Source organism: Scardinius erythrophthalmus (genome assembly GCF_964197995.2).
Source record: "Scardinius erythrophthalmus genome assembly, chromosome: 18".
NCBI classification, from domain to species: Eukaryota; Metazoa; Chordata; class Actinopteri; order Cypriniformes; family Leuciscidae; genus Scardinius; species Scardinius erythrophthalmus.
In genome coordinates, this window is record NC_138238.1 from 28,202,049 (window position 1) to 28,224,957 (window position 22,909).

A 22,909-nucleotide genomic window follows, 5' to 3' on the forward strand; every position below is an offset into this window, starting at 1 on the left:
ATTGGGACGGGACAGGATTTTTTTTTGTGGGAGTGAGACGGGAGAGGTTTGAAAATCCACTCCCGTGTCACCCTCTAATGTGTACCGCTTGCTAATTCACAAGTGCTGTGGGTAACAGTAGGAATTCTGGGAACATGGCTCTGTTCCCACAATGATTGATTCGGCACAGCGCTACTAAATTCTGATTGGCTATTCTTATGTCTATTTTAAAAAAAATTGGACAAATGAGTTCTATGCTATCGAGAAAATGTTATTTCGCGATAGATATCGTTATCGTTTTATCGCCTAGCCGTAAGATACTGTAGATATATGAATAGATGAACTGATATGATGATAGTATAGTTAGTATAGATTTCTATGCATTTTAGGGGTTTGGGGGGATTTGACACCCCAAAAATGACTTGCCCCCCCTGATATTCTACCTGCACCCCCTAGTGGGGCTGGCTGAATCCGGCCCTGCTGGGCAGTGGTGTAGGTTAGTCTTTAAAAAAATTACTATTACCCAGTCGTACCCCTACTTTAACCATAAAATGTGATGTGTATCAAGGCATTATTCCATATCTTTCATAAAATATATTATTCAAATATTAACTTAATATTAAGCACAGATAAGTTATTTAAAAAAATATATAATATATAAGAAGCAGGAGGAGTCATGCATTGAACATGTGCTTGCAGCAGATAAGAGATTGTCATTTGTGAGAAACTGTCTGACAGCAGACAGCCAACAAACAAAGATAAACTACCATTTGCTTTCTAGAACACTGCAGGAATATCACATAAATGTCAAGCTTTCTAAGCAATGTAATATATAACGTAAACATAAAAACATATAGTAGGTATGCTGCCATAAGCAATGAGATCAAATATATAAAGTAAACATAAAAACATATAGTAGGTATGCTGCCATTACCATTTTAAGTCATCATGAACTTAATTTTCCATAACCATTGCCTGGACTCATTATGTTGTTATTAGGTTCAGTTGTGTGTCATTAGCTTGTTAAGCCCTGACTATATAAGCCCTGTGTTTTCAATCTTTCTTTATGATGTCTTCTGCCTGTTTCCTGGATTTCCCTGTTTGACTGTGTTTTCTGCCTGGTTGTTTATTTGGATTATCTGTGTTTTGACCATTTGACTGTTTTTGGATTACGATTCTAGACTAACCTATAAAGCTGCATGTGGATCCTCAGCCGTGTCAGAGCAGTTTGTGACACTTCTATTGCTTCTGCATTTTTAATACTTGTATACAGGGCCTAAAATTAACACTTGCAAATTGCCAAATTCGAGTAAAAATCGACGTTGGCGAGTATATTAACTGGTATCACTCGCTGGCCGATAAAATTTTTATTCATTCTAACAATGCAATGAACTTGAACAAACGTAAACGAGGCTCGGGACAGTTTACGGGCAAGCTCTGCATCTTCACAAAAGTTTAAGCCTTGGCAATTTAAAAATTACTTCTGGTATTTTTTTCTAAATAATAAAACGTAGTCAATAAAATCCTTAATTTCTGTATTTATCATGTTATAAATAAAAATTTGATCTCGAAGCCCTTGGTATAACCTATCATTTACAGCAATAAACACAAATTACTTTTCAAATTATTTTTATGGCTATGACTACTTTGACTCTCTTAATCTCATAATTAGATTATGCGACTTTAGCCGGGGTTTCTCAGGCGGGGTCACATATTCTTCTTGTTATTTCCCTATAGCGGCTAATAAATCGAGATGGTCCTCAATGCAGTACAAAAGATCCGGGGGGAGGAGTCGGATCTAGATCCAACTCCTCCCACCTTACATACCTAAACCTACCCAACTCCACCCCCTGATCCCTAGACCCACCCCTAAACCTACCAATCTCCACCCCTTATATGAGATCCGACTCCTCCCCTCGGATCTTTTGTACTGCATTGAGGTGCTACTGAATAAATCAGAAGTCTCGCACATTCACAGGAAACACCTTACTTCCACGTTGAAAAATAAGGTGGATTGCTAGACCAATCACAAGAGACTGGGCCATCTGGCCAATCAGAGCAGAGTAGGCTCTCGGAAAGGAGGGTTTAAGAGCAGGGGTTTTCAACCAATGCGCCCCCCTACGTTTATCTAATTTCACTCACAAACCCCACCCCCCAACCAATGCGAACATCATTGATATATTACTTGATGCATTCGAACATCATTGCAATATTACTTAATATGCTGCATATAGTATGCAAAACCGTGTCAAAACCGGACACAACCATTGTTGAGTCGCACCTTGCCGCAACAGCTTGAGGATGTCTACACTGGACACGAAGTAGCATTGCAAATCCATTTGTTCTTCATGTAAAAAAGTAGCGCAGGCGCTTTGGAGTATGTCAGAAACAGAACGAGGCATCAGTTTATTGTGTGTTGCATCACAACACTTTTCAGCTCAAAATACCCCACAGATAATTTTTTATAACATGTTTAAATTGTCACTTTTTGTGGGTGAGAAAAAATTCACAGTTTTTGTGTGTGTCCCTTAAAGGGATACTTCACCTCTGGAAAGATGAATGTGTATTTAAAATGGGCAATTTAGGTAGAAGAAATGTGAAATTATTTTTTGAATTTGGAGCTTTCTAGACTGAGAAAAGCCAGAAAATGTATTTTTGGTTTATGTGGATGAAAGACAACAACTCCCAGAATGCACTTGCTTCGCTGCCCTTGGAGGCCACTCCCAAGCCACGCCTACCGGTAAGAGAGCTCAGTTAAACAAAAAGGCTAGGCTACTAGTGAGTCTCCGTGACGAGTCTGCCCGGGATTTCGAGATCGCCCAAAATGTCCGGGATTCGGCTTTTGCGTTCTACAGTCGCCATTCATTATGTTTACTGTGGCGAGCAGGACGAGACTGAGGGCCGTGGGAGAACGATGAGAGGCCGGTGGCGTGATTACTAATGAGCGACACCGGTCTCGTATCTCTCACGGAGGAGCGGGAATTTTCTTAGCAATGTTAAAACGCACATCAACCAATCACTTGTTTAGCGTTCATGTAAACACTACATTCAGATTCACCATTCGGAATGAATTCAGTTAGATTGAAACAAAAGGTGTGCATGTAAACAATGAATGGCGACTGCAGAAAGCAAAAGCCGAATCCCGGACATTTTGGACGATCTCGACGGCCGTACATGTCCGGGAAAAAGAGGATGGTAAATCCTACTACTCAGCTTTCTCCTACTACTCAGCTTTCTCCACAGAACAAGAGCCTGCTAGCTTAGCTTCCAAAAAAAGATGGCTGACACTATGTGTACATTCTGTGAGTGAGATCCCACCCTCTATGGGCGGGTTGAAAACATGTGGGACAGCCCCTACTACTGGCTGTGGTCTTTAGCCTCTGGCCAAAAAATCCTCCGATGACGCAAAATTACGATTTTTGCGTCATCTGAGGATTTTTTCCAGACAAAAAATACATAAATATCTTGTCTCAGGGGGATATGAGGGTGGAAAGCACGGTAATTCGAAAATACTACAGGTTTTCTTCTAATACAAAGCTTAATGCTAAATCCTGAAGTATCCCTTTAAATGCAAATGAGCTGCTACTCCTGGCACAGAGGGTGCAGCTTCAAAAGTGTGTGTATTAGCAGCTCCTATTACCTCACATAGACATGCACTGAAAATTTCGAAAACTTTTAGCCTTTTATATTCAAACCGGACAAAGATGGAGAGACTCAAGAAGAAGTGACAACATGTAGAATGCAACAGGATATTTCTGAATGGTTAGTTGATGAATTTATGTAGCTGATAAATCTTCTAGTCATTGATTAGCATATTCTGTCATGATAATATATATCACATTCCCGGAGTCGGGTTTTATGTAAATTTTAGGGTTAGTGATGTCACTAACCCGTAAAGAAGCTTATTGTAGTATATACCAGCCATTTGTTGTAGTCCTTTAAAAAGTGATTTCTGTAAAATAAAAGATCTCCCTTTGCTTTGAACATTGAGCGTCATAACTTTGCAGGTGTTGTTTAAGGTCAAACAGCAACATACACACTAACTAAAGTTAGTGACCACCCCTTTAACAGTTAATCAAGTGTAAGAAATTACGTTCAATTGGTTTTAATATGCACTAATGTGTTTTCGTACGCATTATATAGTAAATTATATAGTAAGCTATGTGTATTTTAAATTAATATCATTCATATACTTAAGATAATCTTTAACTGACTGTTTGGGGAGACCCGATTTCGAGAAAGGAACCGATTTGTCAAAACACCGGTGTAGACAGGGTATTAGTTAATGTTTCACTTTAACTAATACACTGTAAATGCAAACATCGTATTTAATTAAAAATAGTAAATTGACCTTAATCATTTTTTTTCAACCTGCTATTAACACTCACTTTTAGTAAGTTACTTGTACTTTGAGGTTGAAAAATTGTACCAGCTCAGTCTACTTGAGCTGGATTCATTTAGAAAAAGTAAGTTTATGACCTGTGGGCATGCGCAGATCAGTCCTCTCTACGCTAGACAGCGATATATGGCCACGCCAAGACTCACCCTTCAATAGCTACTATTGGCTGAAGGTGAAAACCGTAATTTTAAGCCACCATTGTGGCGATTAGTGTTTGTTTTAGTTGGGCTCTTGACCCTTAGCCCTATATCATTAATTTAACCTTTTGTTCAGCTGCTATACCTGAGTTATAACAGCCAGATGAACAAACAGAAAAGGTGATCTGATGGTGATGGTTGTGTTTTAACATAATAGTTATTTCACAATCATTTGACCTAATTCACTGAACTCATATAGTTTAGAGTTAATTTCTGAGTTAGGTTTACTTTATTAATTATAGCAGCACTGATCTAGTACAGGATACTTTTTTTAGCCATTTCTATGAAATCCAAATAATCAAATAAATAATAAAAAAAAACTTTCTTGCTTTTTTTTTTCTTTTTTTATGTAGGCACACACAGACATCAAGAATTAGCGTATGAATCTCAACAATGGTGACAAACAGATCACCCCTGATCATAAGCTCATTATTTATTCATGCAGCAATGCATGATGGGAGCCATGAATGAGTTTTGATTGGTTGCACCCAGAATGCACTGCAACATGCTTTATAATTGTCACCATTGTTCAGATTCACAGGCTGATTCTTGATGTCAATGTGACTAAAAATAAAATTAAATTTTTTTTGTATAATGGAAACTTTTAAGAAATTCTAAATATTATGCTGTACAAGGACAGTGCTATAATTAATAAAGTAAACCTAACTCAGAAATTGGTTTCTTTAATTTAAGTAAACTTGAAAAATGAGTGAGCAGAACTAAAAGTGTTTAGTTGTAGGTATTTAGTAATTCTAAGTGGGGTTAAATTTATATCAAGCAATCCACACAAAATGAAAAAACTAAGTTAACACTAATCATGACTATTAAGTTACATGAACATAAAAAAAACGTGCTAGTGGTACTACTTGATTTAGTACTGCACACTTAAAATAAACAAGCTTTTCTAACTCACTAATCTTAAGCTTACTTTGCTTAATTTTTTTGAGGCAACGAGTTTGCATACTTTTTTTAAGTAAGGTCAACTAATTACATTTTACAGTGTAGGTATTAGAAACATAAAAAGTAACAGTTTTATTTAGTGACTACAAATCTTATTTCTTAATAATCATTAGTAGGAAATGTATTTATTTATTTCATATGCTCATTCAGGCTGCATTTTATTCTTTCAGGATGTTCTCGGATTCAGACATGCTTACTGTTAACACTAATCCAAAATAGGTTTAAATAATCTAACTATTATTTTTGTTATGATAACTAAACCTGCAACAATGAGGTCAGCTACTGAGTGAATCTATTGTAGCCTACATTTTCATACCATTTGAAAAATAAACAGTAGAATATGGTGTGCATATGCTGTATTTAGACGGCGCGTCCACTTTTAAAAGCGACTTTAAAATATACAATTTCGATCTGATTGCATTGCATGGCTGTTTGTGAACGTAAGAAGAGAACATAGGCATAGGTTTGAACATCCTATAAAATGTCATTAATTTTATGTGTAGATGAACTGATACTCACCATCTTGAGTTCTCTTTCGATCTGAACTGCTCTCTGTACAATGGGACCCCGAACAGCGTATTCCACGCGTTTAATGTTCGGGTTCATCGTGTCCATCGTCAGCACCCTCTCATGGTGCTCACAGCCGTTTTCAGTCATAGTATCTCCGTGTATTCCGCTTCAGAAACTTTCTGGTGTGACCTGCAGATAACAGAACATAGCCTACATGCAATACTCAAATAAGACGGCAATAATCAGGAACGTCATGCACAATGATAAAAAAAAAAAAAAAAAAAAATTGACCACGAGACATATTTCTGAGACTTATAGGCTACACAGAAAATGTAACATTTTTAAATATTTAAACCACTTGTATTATTAATTGCTTTCAGGATGTGAAGATTTTTTCAACCAGTATAACAAAAAGTGTTTTTGAAAAACATTGCCTATAGTTTTAAAGGTGTTGTATGTACTTTTTTGGACTGTAGCCTACTAAAGCATAAAATGGGCTACCATAATATGTTTGCAGATATTTAGGAAAAATACTCACATAGGCTACTTGTTTTTGGGTCAGATATAGCAAATATAACTAAAAAGCCTCACCATTCATTGTGGAGAAGTGGCTGAGTGACTCGTTAATTGTGACTGTTTAGTGTAGCTTTGACAGAACTGTTCGACAAACTGTTGCTCTACTGTTTTAGTTATAGGAGCACAAACAAACTAGGGTGAATTCAGGTTATTTGGGACCGTTTTTGCGATTGAGATGACTGGTAAAAGTGATCCAATCAACCTGAATTCACTTTCAGATTTACTAAAATGACTAAAAAAAGAGTTGTGGAAATCACAGCCATTTTGTTTGAACTGTTTTGTGTAAAAATCAGCCAGATCATCATACTCTCACAAAATTGTTAATGGTTATTATGACAGCACAATAAATATGCTAATCCACTCCTATAGAAAATAACTGGTAGAAGCTAGCCAAATTAGCAGATGTCAACATGGCCAGGCTGAACATGAACATGATTTGAAAACACATTGGGTCTCATTCATGAAACACGAGCAGAACGAATTTTTGTGTAAATCGTGTGTAAAGTGGTTCTGGCGTAAATTTTCGGATTCATTAAAATGTTCGTATTTTCCAAATGTTATAGTTGGTACGAAAGAAATCTGCACCTGCTCCCAGCCACGCGTAAATAGTGCGTTTAACATCCAGTCTTTTTTTTTATATATTTTATTTATTTATTTATTTTTTTACATTTTTTTATATTCAAGCTGTTTATTTTTATTTTTATTTTATTTTTTTTATTTTTTTTTTACAAGTCTGCAAGTCACAAGTGTTGCAGTCAAGCTTCATGTCGAACCATTTTCTTTTCACGGGACTGTTCGAAACTCCATTAACTGCATATAATATGCTGCCAAGCATTTTTACCTAAAGCATTTAGGTAAAAGCATTAAAAAATCCCTTTTTTTTAGGACCTGATACGCCACTATGTACGCTTGAAAATAAAATGTGGCGTTTTGAATGAACTTCTGATAATAAAACTTAAATTTCTGCATCTGAGAAATTTCTCTTCTTCATTCGCTTTTGAGAAAACGTTGAAATCCTTCGTTTCGTGTCATAATATGATGCATATAGTTGTCAGTCGGTTTTAATGGGCGGGATTTATGGTAGCCTAATTGAGAGAATGAGCGACTGACTGGAATTCATTAACCCACACACACATTTCACTATCAAATCTGACGTTTACGAAGTATTTGTGAATCAGGAGAAGAATTTTCGGGAATGTCTCTTTACGCGCAAATCACTCACATATTTACGCGTATATTTACGAATGTTTCATGAATGAGACCCATTGTGTTTTGTGCCGTAAATTATAGGACAAGATTAATATTATTTTATTTTTTACATTTATAGTTTGTTGCATGATTTTCTCTATAGAGTGCATATTTTCAAAACTCACATTGACTCACAATTCACATTACCACAAAACCTAGCTAGACAAGAATTAAAAAATAAAAACGTTGTGTGATATTCGCAATAATATAGGTAATGTGTGGGGATTGCGTCATGACGAGGAGGAGCTGGGTAGCGAATATTTTGTTATGATAGCGGTTGCAGGCAGAAGATGTTAATACATTTTAAGTTCCTGCAAGTGATGGACTTGCATGTGTTTTTCTTGTAAGAAAATAAGACAAATTGGCTATTCCAGAATTTATAGTTTGATTATTCAACTAATTATAGTTTTTATAGTTGAATTTATCAAACTACAATTTGAAAGCACTACCATCTGAACATACTAATAAACTGATAAATCTAAGTTAGAAAGGTTGAGCTAGAATGGTTTGCAAGAAAACAAGTGTAAACAAAACAAGGCTTTAAAAGTGGACTTGTGAGTATGTGTTATGCTGTTCAGCATTATAAAACCTAATGTCCTCAAAACCTTCAATAGGCCACTGCAATAGACCCACAGCCATTTGTTAGCAACAGCCTTTTTCAATACACGTAAAAGCTTTAAATGACCAGAGTAGGGTTGTATTTTATGTTGTATAATGAAATGTGAAAATATCTTGAACTTATCAGAACTTTATGTCAGACTTTTAACCAAAAACCCATAATTTTTTTTTTTTTTTTTTTTTTTTTTTTTGTGAAGCATTGTTTTCAATATAATGTCTGTTACTGATGTACTGTCAGAGTGTTAATATAACCATGTCTCATATTGCTGGTATACTTTGAAAACATGTACGGGAAATGGGGGGTGGGGGTTTGGGGGATTTCAGTGGTGTTTCTCATTAGATTCTGTTATACAGTAAAATCTTTGTTGCTACAACCTTTAACTGTTGAGGTTGTGTTCTATGTTTTCATTATTGGAAGAATTCTCTGCCATTCAATCCATGACATGCTAGAAACATGCAATAATTAAATTCTCTTTTCCAAGCCATTTCTGCTTAATAACTTTTAAACAGTTGGAGTAAAAATGACTTTAATGGATCTATATGAAGTCAGTTCCCCTCAAGTTGACACAGGAACCACATCATCACATGAACTATTTGGATGTTCCACTAACGTCTAGCAAACAATAATGTTACAATATATACATTGTATCAAAATGTTAATTATTTTAACAAAATAAGAGGGATCATACAAAATGCATGTTATTTTTTTGTTTATTAAATAAGATATTTTACATAAAAGATGTTAATATATAGTCAACAACACAAAATAAAAGTTGAATTTATAAAAATGACCCCGTTCAAAACTGTACAATTGATTCTTAATATTGTGTGCCGTTTCCTGGATGATCCACAGCTGTTTTTTTTTTGTTTGGGAGCCAAAATTTTTGAACAGGATATAGATGAGTAGATTTTTCTTCAAGATAATATTTAGTACTGCCCTTCCGGAGATACAGAAGATACTGGCTTGTTTCCCAGCAGACAAAATAAGTACATTTTACCCTAATCTTCAAATTCAAAAAGTTTTCACCCCCTTGATTTCCAGCCTAAGAAAATGTACATCTTCAACCTTTTTTCAAATATTTGTGATAGATTTTGTGAGCATATTGTGTAGTTGTGTTTGGAGTCAATTGTTTTATTTGTGATAACGCAGTGAATCATGCCAATTATGTGTATATAATTTTTGGCCAGGCTGTCAAACAAGAGAGAAACCAACAAAATATTAATAACTGATTATGTTGGAGTCAATATAGGCTTAGTGTTCTGTTCTTCCCTCACGTTTAAAATATTTAATATATATAATTGGTTGGTTTAATTGATCTTGTATAGGGTCATTAAAAACAAATATATCCCCCACATCACTTTTGGCCACTTCTGTATAATGACATTAGCCTTGAAAACTGAGGTGCAAACAATTCATGGTTGAAGCACATATAAAAAAATTGCACAGTACCTTATTTGATACCCTTTGCTCCTTAATCTCTGTCTTCCAGTTATTTAATCCACTCTTGTTCCCTCTCTTCTTGTGTAAAGTTTGAATGACAGCCCCACAATGTGAAGACCTTGCGTTCATATATGACATCAGATCTTTTTTTCTGCCCACCCCTCTCATTCCATTCTATTCAAGGAAAGTTTCCAAGACATTTCCAAGTGGACATTGGTCTCTTTGGATTGTACCTTCTCATGGGTTAGTGACATTCGATCTTTGTAGACATGTGGTGTTTACCCAGATGACATTTGGTTGAAAGAACGTGCTGCACTCTGACAAAATGTACAAATGCTGCAGTCCATCAGCATAAACATATACTGTCCCATACACCATTACATAGTCTTTTTCAACAGCTGTTGCTCAAACATGAGCCATTAAAACACAGAGACCACTTTCTAAAGATAACACAAAGCAACCAACATTTGCTTCATTACATCTGATGGTCATTTACTTTGTTTGTTAACCCTCTGGTACTGTTCGGTCATCTAAACATTTTTTTAAACTTTTTGAATTTTTCGATTTACTATGAAGAGGCTAAACTCTAAAACATCAATTGTGCAAAATAGACACATACTTATAGGTTTGCCAAAATAAGGTACGTTCTTGTAGCCTGGCTATCACCAGACCAAGCTCAATCTTTTAAAGGCACAATATGTAACTTTTTTGCTTTAAAAATAGCAAAAATCACTATATCTATGTTATATATATTTTTTTAGTTGTGTACTTACATTATCCCGACTGTTTCCAACAACTTTCAAACCAGGAGAAATTTGTAATTTGATTCGAGAAACATCCCGTTTGTTTATTTCCGTTTTGTCGCCGCCAATGCCGTCATATCCGCGTTGTCCCTGGTTTCCGCTCGTGCTGCCATGGCAACCAGAGCTATGAACCAGAGCCGTCTGATAGCAGAGAATGTCTATAGTAACCAAAGCGACTGACGCGGACAACTGTGTAGTTCGCAATGTCTATTTGCACGCTGTTGTTGTTGTTTCATTCAAACATTATGGACCATGGCAAGCAGACTTTGGATAAAAAAGGAGAACTAAAACGAGAATCAATATCAGTGTTTTCGAGATGCAGAGAGCTCCCATAGACAGTATATAAACGAGAGCTCCACGTCCGAGACTTCGACCGCTTTTACATGTACTTTATTAAACAGGTGAGCACATTTACATAAAACTAATCAATGTTTTATAGTTCAACAATGATAAAATGTCAGAATATGATCTGTATGTTATTCTAATGTTGATCTAGCTTACTGCTAGTCTCATACAGACAAACTAACATACATTTCAACACATTCAAATGCAGTTTAGTGTGATAGTGTAATGTTAGACCAAGTGAAACAGCGCTGCGTTACCTCATAAGTTTAATTTGTCTAATAAACTGACCTGTGAGTAGTAATTCTGCGTGTAGTTCGGTAGAATGAAATGTCCATATTCCTTTTATATCCGCGGGACTCGCGTCGCGTGTGGAGCTGATAGCTGTCACTTAGCAATCCCGAAATGCTTCATATCACAGTCATGATAAAAACATTGATGTATTCAGTCATCCATAAACATTATTAGATTGGTCGGCTTGACGTTGATGACAAGATCCATAATTCTTAGCAAATGTTGCGTCATCAATCTACGCCTTTGTTATTGTAAATAGGTTAGCGACCCCTAGTGGCGAAAAATGCCATACTGTACGTTTAAAGGGGTCATATAATGGTACATGCACTTTTACAAGTTGATTGTACTGAAATGTGTGTTGGCAGTGCTTGTACACAACCATCATAAAATGATACAAATCCATCCAGTGTTTTTTTTTTTAAAATCTCCTTATATGTTTGACCCCCTCTGAAATCAAGCCGTTCGATTTTGTGACGTCACAAAATCGACGCCCCTCCCACGATTGGTGATTGACAGCAGCGTTTCAACACAGACCCGCCCTCGCTCGTGAGCAGCTGTCTGTCATCATAGTCCACACGTCATTGTTGATACCCTCACTGGAGCGTAGTCTATGAGCAGAATGGCGTCTGCGATTGTGGTGTTCTGTTCTTGGGTGTAATAAGGAACACAGCAGTCATTTTGATGTTCCTAAATCCGAACCGTTGGCAGTGGCTGAGTTTTGTTTTTGAAGGGATATGCCCGAGGATTGACGCTTCAACATTCCTTCATGTTTGCGCGAATCATTTCACACCAGACAGCTTTACAAACGAATAAAAACGGATCGGTACCAACGTGTTCCTGCTGAACCTCCAGAAGAAGTGAGTGTAATGTTTTATTAACCTTTAAATTAATATTTGTATTGATCTTTGCAAATTTGCAAACCTTGCTGCACCTTCACGATGAATGCGTCTAAGGTTTACACTCAGGGTACATTACAGCATGTTTTCTATGTATGACGTTCTCAATATAATTCATAATCCCACGTTTATAATGAACAACGCGTTATGGTTATTGCATTATTATTTCAAACGGTGTACCACAGAACAGAGGGGCTGTCACGGTCACGTTCGTCTGTCTTCTTCTGTGTGTGCACTACACTTCCCATCATCCTCCTTGGCACACCTGCACACCTGCACTCATTCAGCCATCATCGTTATCACCGTCACCTGTGTCCCATCTCCAGCACTCCCCATATATACTCACAGTCTCCCTTCATTCAGTGTCTGGTCTCGTCGATGTTTGCCTTGACATGACCCACAGACTTTCGAACACTTACCTGGATTCCTACCTGCCATTCGTCCTCTCCAATCCGTCCTGCCAGTCATCCTGTTCTGCCTTCAGCCCGACATCATCTGCAAAAAGAAAGAAAGACAAAGACATTACCAACCAGCTAAGCATCCACTGTTGTTCTGTGTTTCTGTTACTCACCATCTGTCTGCATCTCCGCACTTCTTGCAAATAAACTATTAACCTTACCATCTTGTCTGCATCCTCTGTGAACTCTGATAGGGGCGGGGTGAGTAAAGCTCATTATCATTTAAAGACACATGCACTGAAACGGCGTGCTGAAAACAGCTGTTTTTTACCAGGTAAAATTTGTGTTTTCTTACAATACTAATGAAAATTAATTGAAGTATATTACAAACTTTTAATTTAGACCCTAAAGAATCATATTAGCTTGTACAAAAATGGCATTATATGACCCCTTTAAGATTAAACATGAGTCTGGGGAGTCTACTCTGTATTTTCTACAAGAGGTGTGATCAACGGGCATAGTTCAAATGACTCTGTACGCAATTGGATAGTCCTTCAACCAATCATACCAACGATCCAGCTGACGTACTTTGCAGTGAAAACTCCAGGCAGGAAACGTGTCAACAAACGTGTTGGTTTGGAGCATTGATCAGTGGTTTGCAGAAGCAGCAATGGCATCGAGCGATTTTTGCAGGTTGTGTAAAAAAGAAAACATGAAAGTGAGTGGTATTTACACCCACTCGAGCGATTTGTTTGCTAAACTAAAGAAGCCATTGAGCTTTGGATTGGAATTGGATTGGATTAAACCCGCCAATAGCGCGGCAGGTGGATAAGCCAGTTTGTGATTGGTCCCCGCAAATTTGTAACGGAAGCAGGATAGAAAAATGTACAGGTTTCCAGCCTGAGCTGCAGGGGAAATCAAATTGCCGGCAGATCAGGCTCTAACGTTCTTGGTTCTTTAAAGGAAAATAAGGGACAGTAAGGAACACTTAACATATTTGTACTGTAGTGTCTCATTCAGTGTCTGCATTTTAGTGTGTATAAAATGTTTTTTTGTTGTTGTCTGAATTAAATGCTAAAATGAATGTTTTGCTTAACATATGCTCTATTTGATTTAAAAAGAGATTTATATATACCTACAGACACACACACACACAAATATAATGTCCATTTCTGTTGGATGCTATACATATGGCCGTCCGCCATATTGGAACAGTCAAATCCGGTCCATGACCACTCGAAAGCAAGTTGACTGTGCATCTGGAACCTATTTATTCACAAGCATGAATATCTGCATCTGCAATAGACATTAGGAGATGATTTTCACAGCATTTAGTTTATAATTCTGTATATTGATATCGCATATTGAGTTACACATAAAAAACACAAACCAGCACATTCTCACCTCTGTAAGGTTATCCCACTTCGTTTGGAATTTTGTAGCTCGGACAGGCTGCACAATTCTGTGACATTTTCAATGAAAATGTATTGAGTTGTTAATGAGTTATGAACAGTTTCATGTTAACCTACTTATAATATAGGCTACTTATAATTTATATATATTATTAAATATGATAAAACACACCATGGAACGCAATAACAGCAACATGCAATAACATGATATGAACATTTTACATGTACAATAAAATTGTATTCCATTATTTGAAATATAATCAAAATAAAAGATGAACAATCCAATATTCTTTTACAGCCTTCCATTAAGCATTAACTGCACAAAGGCTCAGTTAAAACCTCTCTTCAAAATAAGAACACTTTTAAAAGTTTTTTTTTTGCAACTACCACTTTGACGCTTCAAAAAGTTAATAGAGATCATAAAACTAATCCATGTAAATTGAGTGGTTTAGTCCAAATTTACGTGATCAAAAAGAGACGCGATCACTTTATGTGAACATTGAATTTAGGCTTTTATTCACATAAACATTAATCAGCGCACACATCAGTTATGATAGGCATGCATTCTCATGTGTTACTCTGCATGTTTGAGCTTCCGCAAGAATCAATGAGGTTCATTCTTCTGTGTTACTCAGCAAGTTTGTGTTTCCACAAGAACCATTTAGGTTCAGTCTTGTGTTACGCAGCACGTTTGAGATTCCGCAAGAACCAAGAAGGTTCATTCTTGTGTGTTAGCACGTTTGAGCTTCCACAAGAACCAGTGAGGTTAATATTGTTCTTGCGTGTCTAGCATGTTCAGTTTAGCTTCTGTTTATGTTCGCTGATAAATGTTTATATGTGAATAAAAGACTAAATTAAATCTGTTCATCATATAAAGCGATCAAGTCTCTTCAGAAAACTTAATTTGTGTTCCGAAGATGAATGAAACTCTTATGGGTTTGGAACGACATGACAGTAATTAATGACAAAATTTTAATTTTTGGTTGAACTAACTTTTTATTTATTCACGAGTTCACACTTACAAATAAGTTAGATAGAATAAATGGTATGCATATTTGGCGTGCTGTCCGGGGAGAGGGCTCCGAACTCGGATATTGGGCCCGAACCCAGAGTACTCCCCCCGTATTGCTGGTTAGGAAATAACCAGGCGAGTGTGAGGAGACGGGGTGGAGGAGGGATGCTGAAAAATGAGTATATATATAGGTCTCCGCTCATGCTGATTGGATAGACATGTTGATTACTGATTGTTGACAGCTGGTTGGAATGATGTGATAATTGGATCAATTATTTGAACGTGCTCCTCCCGAACTTTGTTAATAAAACATAATTTCTGTAAAAGTAAAATATGACTTTCCTTTTTGATCACGTCTTCCTAAGACGTTGTCGTTTTATCTGTACAGAGTCACCACGTGGCTACAAGGACGCGATAAATAATTCTTAAGGCCAGACAAGTAGTTTGTTGAGGGTTGATTTCATTTGTAAAGAAGGACTACATGCCTGCGCCCATATTCAAACGCGCATACCTATGGACTGAACACGTGATGCGCATGTGCGCGACATCGGTGTTTGCCAGGGGGGCAATCCAGCACCCGAAAAGTGTACCATCCCCGGGGGCCGCCATTGGCTAACAAGCCATCACCTGCTGTTAGCATTCCATTGACTCCCATTCATTTTGGCGTCACTTTGACAGCGAATAACTTTACATCTGAGGTGTTTAAAGACTCTATTTGTCCATTGTTTATTTCGAAAGAAACACGACAATGTATAAAAGGCTCCATTACCTTGTATCTTACGATATGGCCCCGTAGAAGCAGTTTTTGTAAAAATAGGCTAACGATTGCGTCATAAGCACGCGACTCTCTGGAAATTACCATATAGACAGGAGGAGAAGCTCGCAGTCAATCGGGGGGACATGGAGGCATAAAGTCCGATAAAGTCAAGGGAGAAGCCCATAGAGAGTCATAAAGTTGCTCCTGCTCCTAGCTCATGGACAGCTCCTACTCACGCTCTCTGTCTCTGCAAGATTCGGAAGGGAATGATTCAGATTTCTCTTGGCACAGCTACTAGAAGACTTACAACTGTCAGACAGGTTGCTCACGTCACATCTACGTCATCAAGCTCAGTTTGAGTCTGCGCAGTACGCTCAGCCATCAGGAAGTGAGTGCTTCTAATTTGCTTCCCTTTTCTCCGTTGAAGTCTATGGGGTAGCTGTGTCCATTTCTTATACTATCTATGGTGTTTGCGCAGAGGTTGCGTAGGTTTGCGCAGAGATAACTGATAGTCGTTTGCACCTTGGAACCTATTTCTGGGAGTGCATTCTCGAGCCACTAGGCACTGTTTTGTGCGGATGGGCGGCCAGAGTGTGCTGAGGTTTTTCTGAACGGTGTTGTGTTAGCGGCCCCAAAGTTAATAACTAATGATTTTCGCAACGAAAGGGAATCAATCAATCAAAACTAACTTTAGCTGGACAATAACTTTATCCTAGAGCTGCTGTAAAGACAAAACTCTCTGTTACTGTAATTTCATATTATCTCTGTAAAGCTGCTTTAAAACAATTCATATTGTTAAAAGTGCTAGGCCTATATAAATGAAGGTGACTTGACTTGACTTGACTTCCCTCAGGTAGATTGGATGTTTTCTTGCGTGGCTGGATGTTGGGCCCATGAACAGTAGCCTAGTTCAAAATGCAGGCAGTGAAAGAGAAATGCCACTGGAGCAAGTCCTGCTGAGATATGTCTAACTGCAGAGTCATACTTCACAGCAGTTTCAAGACAGCAGCACTGGCTGGAAGACAGTCTCAGACCAGAAGTTAGGGCAGAGCAGAGCACTACAACTATTAACTCCACCCTAGAAAATGCCTAAACTCTACCCCACAACTATTCCTAACCTTAATTGAGGCTATAATCTCTAATTACCCTAATTATTGCTGTCCTGAATCTGCTGTGACATATAGTGTTGTGGCTCTGCAATAGAGTGTTGCAGTGATGATATATTTTTGTAGGCCAACCCAGAAGTTAGCATCACCCTGTTACAGAAAAAGAAAAAATCTAACTTGCAGTTTTTGCTGGGATAGTAGATATAAATACAGTAGGATAGTCTCACTGTTACTGAGATGACTGCAATTCAGTCAGCCCTATATGCTGATGATGGAGTTTATTAAGCATATTAATAACAAAATTCAGCAAGCTAAAATGCTGAAAATTGGTCTTATGAAACTTTGCAACTACATGTCAGCTACCAGTCATTATAGCATTAGAAGACTTTCTGCTTAATATCTGCTACACTTTATTTTGATGCTCCCCAATTTTACTGACTGTATGTAACTTTGCCATGTAGTTGCTAATTAATGAGAGTTAGTTGACATGTTGCAAACTTAGGCCTTCTTATAGTTAGTAGAATGTCTGGACTATTGAAAATAAGCAAAATCAAGTTATGAAATGAGATTGTCAGTGCTAATGAAAATATAGAAAGAATTTAAATATTTGGGATTAAAGTTGAAAGAAAAATATACATAGAAAACAAATAGTAAAAATTTACTAAAAAAGGGATTTGCTTGATCACACTCTCTCCTCTCCAGCTGGTGTGTGGTGAGCGCACTGGCACCGTTGAACTGTGGCTGGCTGCCGTCACATCATTCAAGTGGATGCTGCACACTGCTGGTGGTTGAGGAGAGAAACCTGACATTGTAAAGCACTTTTGGTGTAGTACATATGAAATACACTATAAATAATTAATTAATTCTACTACCTAGACAGCAACAAAGTGTTGGCCCAGATCCGGCCCACATCTGGTACGCGTTGAATCCACTTTTATAGAAATTTACTTCAGTTCTAAATTTAGACAAACTAGGCTAAATGATCAATTCTTTGAATTATCTAATAAAATGAAATAACTCACAAATTAGCAAAATCAGCATGAGAACAGCATTTGCATCAGAAACGAATTGACAAAACGATTCCCCTGCCTAAATCATTCATTAAAAGCAACATAGAAAAACACTGGCAAAAGACTTGGGATAGCCTACAGATAAAGGTAGAGAATACCACAATAACATATTCTAAAATTAATTAAAGTTAGAACACTTAGAAGAACACTTTTACATGAAACTGGTCTTAGGATAGCCTATAAGTATCAAATAGCCATGATTTGACACGCCCCAATGTAGGTGGCAGTATGCATCTTTTACGATGGTCCGTAACCCGCCAGGAAACTACAGAAGAAGAAGAACACAACACCATCCAGCAGCAGGACTGTAATCGCGTTTGACAGTTGCGAACTTCAAGAGCGTCAGACTTTTTGCCCGGTAAGATTTGGCTTTATTTGGCCGGTCTTATATGTTGTTCCTGGAAGCGCGACAAACTCTATAATCGACGCGTGACCGCGTCATTGAATATAATGGGAGTGTTTGTCCCGTGACGGGCCATTCTGTGTCCATTCTGTGTCCATTAGGAGAAGTATGTGTGTGTGTGTGTGTGTGTGTGTGTGTGTGTGTATATATATATATATATACATATATATATATATATATATATATATATATATATATATATATATATATATATATGTATATGTATATGTGTGTGTGTGTGTGTGTGACTTTTATTCCAGAATACAGCTGAAATTGTCAGAGTTTTGCCTTAATTCTGACCCATGATCACCACAAACAAGCACCAAACTTATGGCAGGGCTGAGAATATAAAAGATCAGATTCAGGAAGTAGCCTACCCTAAACAGGTTTATTTTGGGCTTTAGCCTACATAATGTGTTTATCAAACATTTCCCAATAAGTGCATACAGTATACAGTGTAAAGGCTATATTTTTAAATGCTATATTACAGATATCACTCTTTAATTCTTTAGCACTCACATACCTTGGTACTGTTGCCTACCATGTTCATGTGTTATGGTATTCACTACCTCAAAGCAGGGCCTTGAGGGGCAATACTTTATATTCTTGATGTTGCTCTGTTCAGAATGGAAAATACTTGTATTTTATGGAATATCAGTTTAAATTATTATTTTAACACTTATAGGCTACATTTAAATGTAAGAATTTCACATAAAAGATGATGCATACATTTATAAAGATTGGTAAAAGATGTCCTTGAAAAATCAGTTTAAGGTGGCAAGTATCGCCCCGTAATGGAAAATTTAATGTCTGTCATTAATCAGAATGTGGTTCTAAATTTTTCACTGTGCTCCCAATTTTTTAAATCAGGAGCACAAGTGCTTCTAAAATAAAGCATAGAATTAGAGCCTTGCACCAAAGATAAAAAATACCTGTGAACTGTTGTAAAGTTTTTCTTTCTTCAAAGCAGAGACCAGGAGACTTGAGATGGATCTTATAAGCAGAAGAGATTTATTCTTCCAAGTAGTCTGTAGTTCATCATCATCATCAAGACTAACTCAAGACAGTTGCCTTGCAAATTTATAGACATTTAGGGGGAGGGATTTACATTGAGGTTGAACAAAGCATGCAAATTAGGTATACAGGTTAAGGAACCTGCCCCAGACCCCAGCGTGTTACCAGTATCAATTTAATCAGCATACCTATTCAAATGCTGATACTGGCCAGGAACTCTGGTTCCACGGGCCATCCCAGAGCCATTAACCTGTTAAGCTGCAACCCCACTTTTGAAAAATCCCCAGAAATAACATACCCAAACTGAAACAGATACAGTTTATGAACCCTTTGTACTAAAAGCACAAGTATGATCTCATTTGAAAGCTGACACCTGGCAGTTTATTGTAAATGTAGAATTAATTATTGTCATAATGAAAAAAATTGTTATAAATAGCTTCAAAGTTTTGTAAAGTTATTAGAAATTAATTTTTATGAAACATCCTTATGAAAATAAAATTGAAGTTGGCACTGTAGCAATCTAGAAATGCACTACAGCTAAAGCCACATGTCTAAACATTTATGTTTAAAATCTGAAGATAATAAGTTCAAAACTCTGTATTTAGTTAAATGTTTTTCAAGACCATGTCAAATTACTTTATTTTGATTTGACTCTAAAATGCAACTGATGTTTATTGCCATCTTCTAAGCATCTATCCAGTATATTGTCTCTATTGTTTTGTGGTGCAGACGAGCCCCATTCAGTCTCAGTCTCCCCCTGAACACATTCACACCTCTCCAGCCTGGTTATGGCTATAAATATGCATTTCTTTTGTCTGCATTATAGCTACTAACGACTGGCTATTCACAGGCTATTCATAGGGTTTCAGTCCCTAATTTCTTTTCTCAAAGTTCACCTCACATTTTAAACTGTATCAAATGCATTTCTTGAATAAAGAAACATTTCAGTAAGCATTCAAAAAATCATAAAAGTATAACTTCTAGGTGGCAGGTGCACCTAGGGCTAGCTAGCATGTTAGCTTAGCACACCATCAATACACGACAATTTATGAGATTAAAACCATGTTTGTGCTCCAAACTTACTTTATAACGCAAGTGAGTATTTTAAATAATCTTCTGTGATCTAATTTGGCTTCAGATAAAAAAATCAGACAGAAAATATACTATTGGTATAGGATTCTGCACAATGATAGTCTATATAGATTAGCATTACATTATAAATATAATCTATTATTATGGAAATACCTGGCATGGCTTGAAAAACACAGGTAACTCAAATATCATTGCAAACATGTTTATTGTCTTCAAAACGTCTGTATCTGCATGTTACAGCGCGATCTCTTGTTAGCTTTGTGTGTATCAGTGACGTCCTGGAATGTCACATGATCATGGCTCTTCTTCATGTTCTATATATGGACTATTATTGTGCATAATAGCGCCCTCAGGCTATTGGTATGAATTGAAAACACAGTATCAAAGTATCTAAGCGCTCATAATGATTACATCGACGCATTTGGGTATAAATTCAATAAATATTATTCCTGTCTATAGAAATCTGATGTAAATCTATGAGAATCTATCAATATTTCTCCAAATATGCACATTTTTGAGCTAAAAGCCCTGAAGGACGTTGTTTTGTGTATCGCTGTCATGACGACAGCACGGGAGTTTTTTATGAATGAAAGCGGCTGACGCGCATAATTCATATCAAAGGTATCGACTCATTTTTTCATTTCATAACTCCTGACACAAATTAAGAAATAACTGTCGCTATAAGTTTCTCAGAATACAATAGTGGTCAAATACTGAAACTTGAGTCTTTTATCTTTTTAATGATGTATAGTTTGTCAAGCTATAACATTAAATCTGATAGTAACTTTGAACTATATATAAAAAAAAACGCTTCAGTGCGCCCAAAGGTGTTAAAGACAAAAGGTGCGTCTTGGAGCTACTGGCTAGAGCCATTAAAGACTCATTTAAAACACAATAGAGAAAACAGGACTGGCAGGAACTGTTGATACCATTATCCTAACCTAACCTTAAAATGCTAACTTCAATATACTCAACTTTTACTGTTGCAAACTAAATTAAACATTTAATAAAATATGTAATCCAACACTTCCCCCTTTGAGAGTTCTTAAAAACTCTCACAAAATACAAATTTAGACACATAAAGTTCATTCTTGTAACTGGTGTAAGTTACAGGCACATATAACTTGCTCTGTGTTGTTCATCTGTAATTGCATGCTGACACAGAAACAAACATGCAATTTAGGGTCCGTGAATTCTCTGCGTTGTGTATTTTTCATTTTCTTTTGTGATAGTTCGTTCAGCAGTGGGTCTGGTTGTCTTCTTGAGGTTGGGGCTTCATACGCAGATGAGACGGTCGTTGCATATGGATCTTGAAAAAGCCATCAAGTTTTATCTGCACACTGTAAGACAGAAAACAGAAAAACAGAGAGCAGTATTTCTTCAAAACACTACGGTTGTAGCAGTTTAAACACTATGGTTCTATCGTTTTCAGAGTCTACTGTTGTCATTTCATTCTTTCCCTATTTCTTAATTTATTTGACACCTATGGACCAGTGAGGTAAGGATGGACTAAATCGGGAAAGGCCTATGAGGTAGTGTCTTCACCCTGGGTTCACCCCCGAACGCATGTTGCGTTCAGTTCTTCCCAGGGCACCTCACTTGTCCGTGTCCTATTCTGTCCCTGTGTTGTGTGCACACTGTAGAGTGTGTGAGAAAATTGGCACATTTCCATTCTCCAGTGTAACATCAGTCCTAGTAGACATCATTAACAGAGGATGGTTGTCTGACTGCAATATTCTGTGGCATAACATTTAAGGCTGTGAGTCTTACTTAATGTCCCCCAAACAAAGGCTGAGACAGTCACTTTCCCTTTGTTCTATTAAACAAAAATAAGTCTTTCATCTTTGTTGTGAGTTACTGGGGAAATTAAGCACTCACAGCCTAAATGGTTAACACTGTATCAAGTTGCCCCACGAGTTTAACGAGGAGGGGAGGGGCTGCTTCAGAATATCAAGCAGGCTAAGCAGAAGCTGATTAACCTTGTTAACTTCTTTAAAGTTCTTTTTGTTTTTCCTACATTCTTTTCCAAAATGTCTGTGCTTGCCACAGTAAGAACAACTGGCTTCTCTAGGACTTTTGCGTTTCTTTGGCTTCTCTGAGTTAGGGATGGGACGATTACCGGTTTCACGATAAACCACGATAAAATGTGCTGACGGTTAGTAATATCGTTTAAAATTTAATTATCATTAAAACCGTGTTTGATTATCGCGATTTAGATCCTGTTCAGCCAGCAACAGTCTGACGCAGGCACAGCGCGCAATGTTATTTTTTTATTCAAGAAGGAATGGCGGAAGGCAGTGACCGTGCTCAGGAGATTTTTCAGCCTTTTAAAAGAACCAATTCTGATGTGTGGTCATATTTTGGCTTTAACAAAAGTCCTGA

General features: G+C 37.1%; 2 protein-coding genes across 4 annotated transcripts in view; one reads left to right on the plus strand and one right to left on the minus strand.

Annotated features, from left to right (window-relative positions):
- Positions 1 to 10,062, minus strand: part of LOC308707168 (alanine aminotransferase 2-like) — a 46,272-nt gene extending 36,210 nt beyond the window's left edge. For both annotated transcript variants that reach the window (XM_081393384.1, XM_081393383.1), the window contains exons 1-2: positions 9,938 to 10,062; positions 6,055 to 6,234 (exon numbers count right to left, since the gene is read on the minus strand). In XM_081393384.1, coding sequence (XP_081249510.1) covers positions 6,055 to 6,192 — 138 coding nt within the window. In that variant the 5' untranslated portion in view covers positions 6,193 to 6,234; positions 9,938 to 10,062. The remainder of the gene's footprint in view (positions 1 to 6,054; positions 6,235 to 9,937) is intronic.
- Positions 10,063 to 18,231: 8,169 nt separating this feature from the next.
- aclyb (ATP citrate lyase b) overlaps positions 18,232 to 22,909 on the plus strand; it is a 74,445-nt gene continuing 69,767 nt past the window's right edge. For both annotated transcript variants that reach the window (XM_081392324.1, XM_081392325.1), the window contains exon 1: positions 18,232 to 18,376. The gene's annotated coding sequence lies outside the window, so the exon portion shown is untranslated. The remainder of the gene's footprint in view (positions 18,377 to 22,909) is intronic.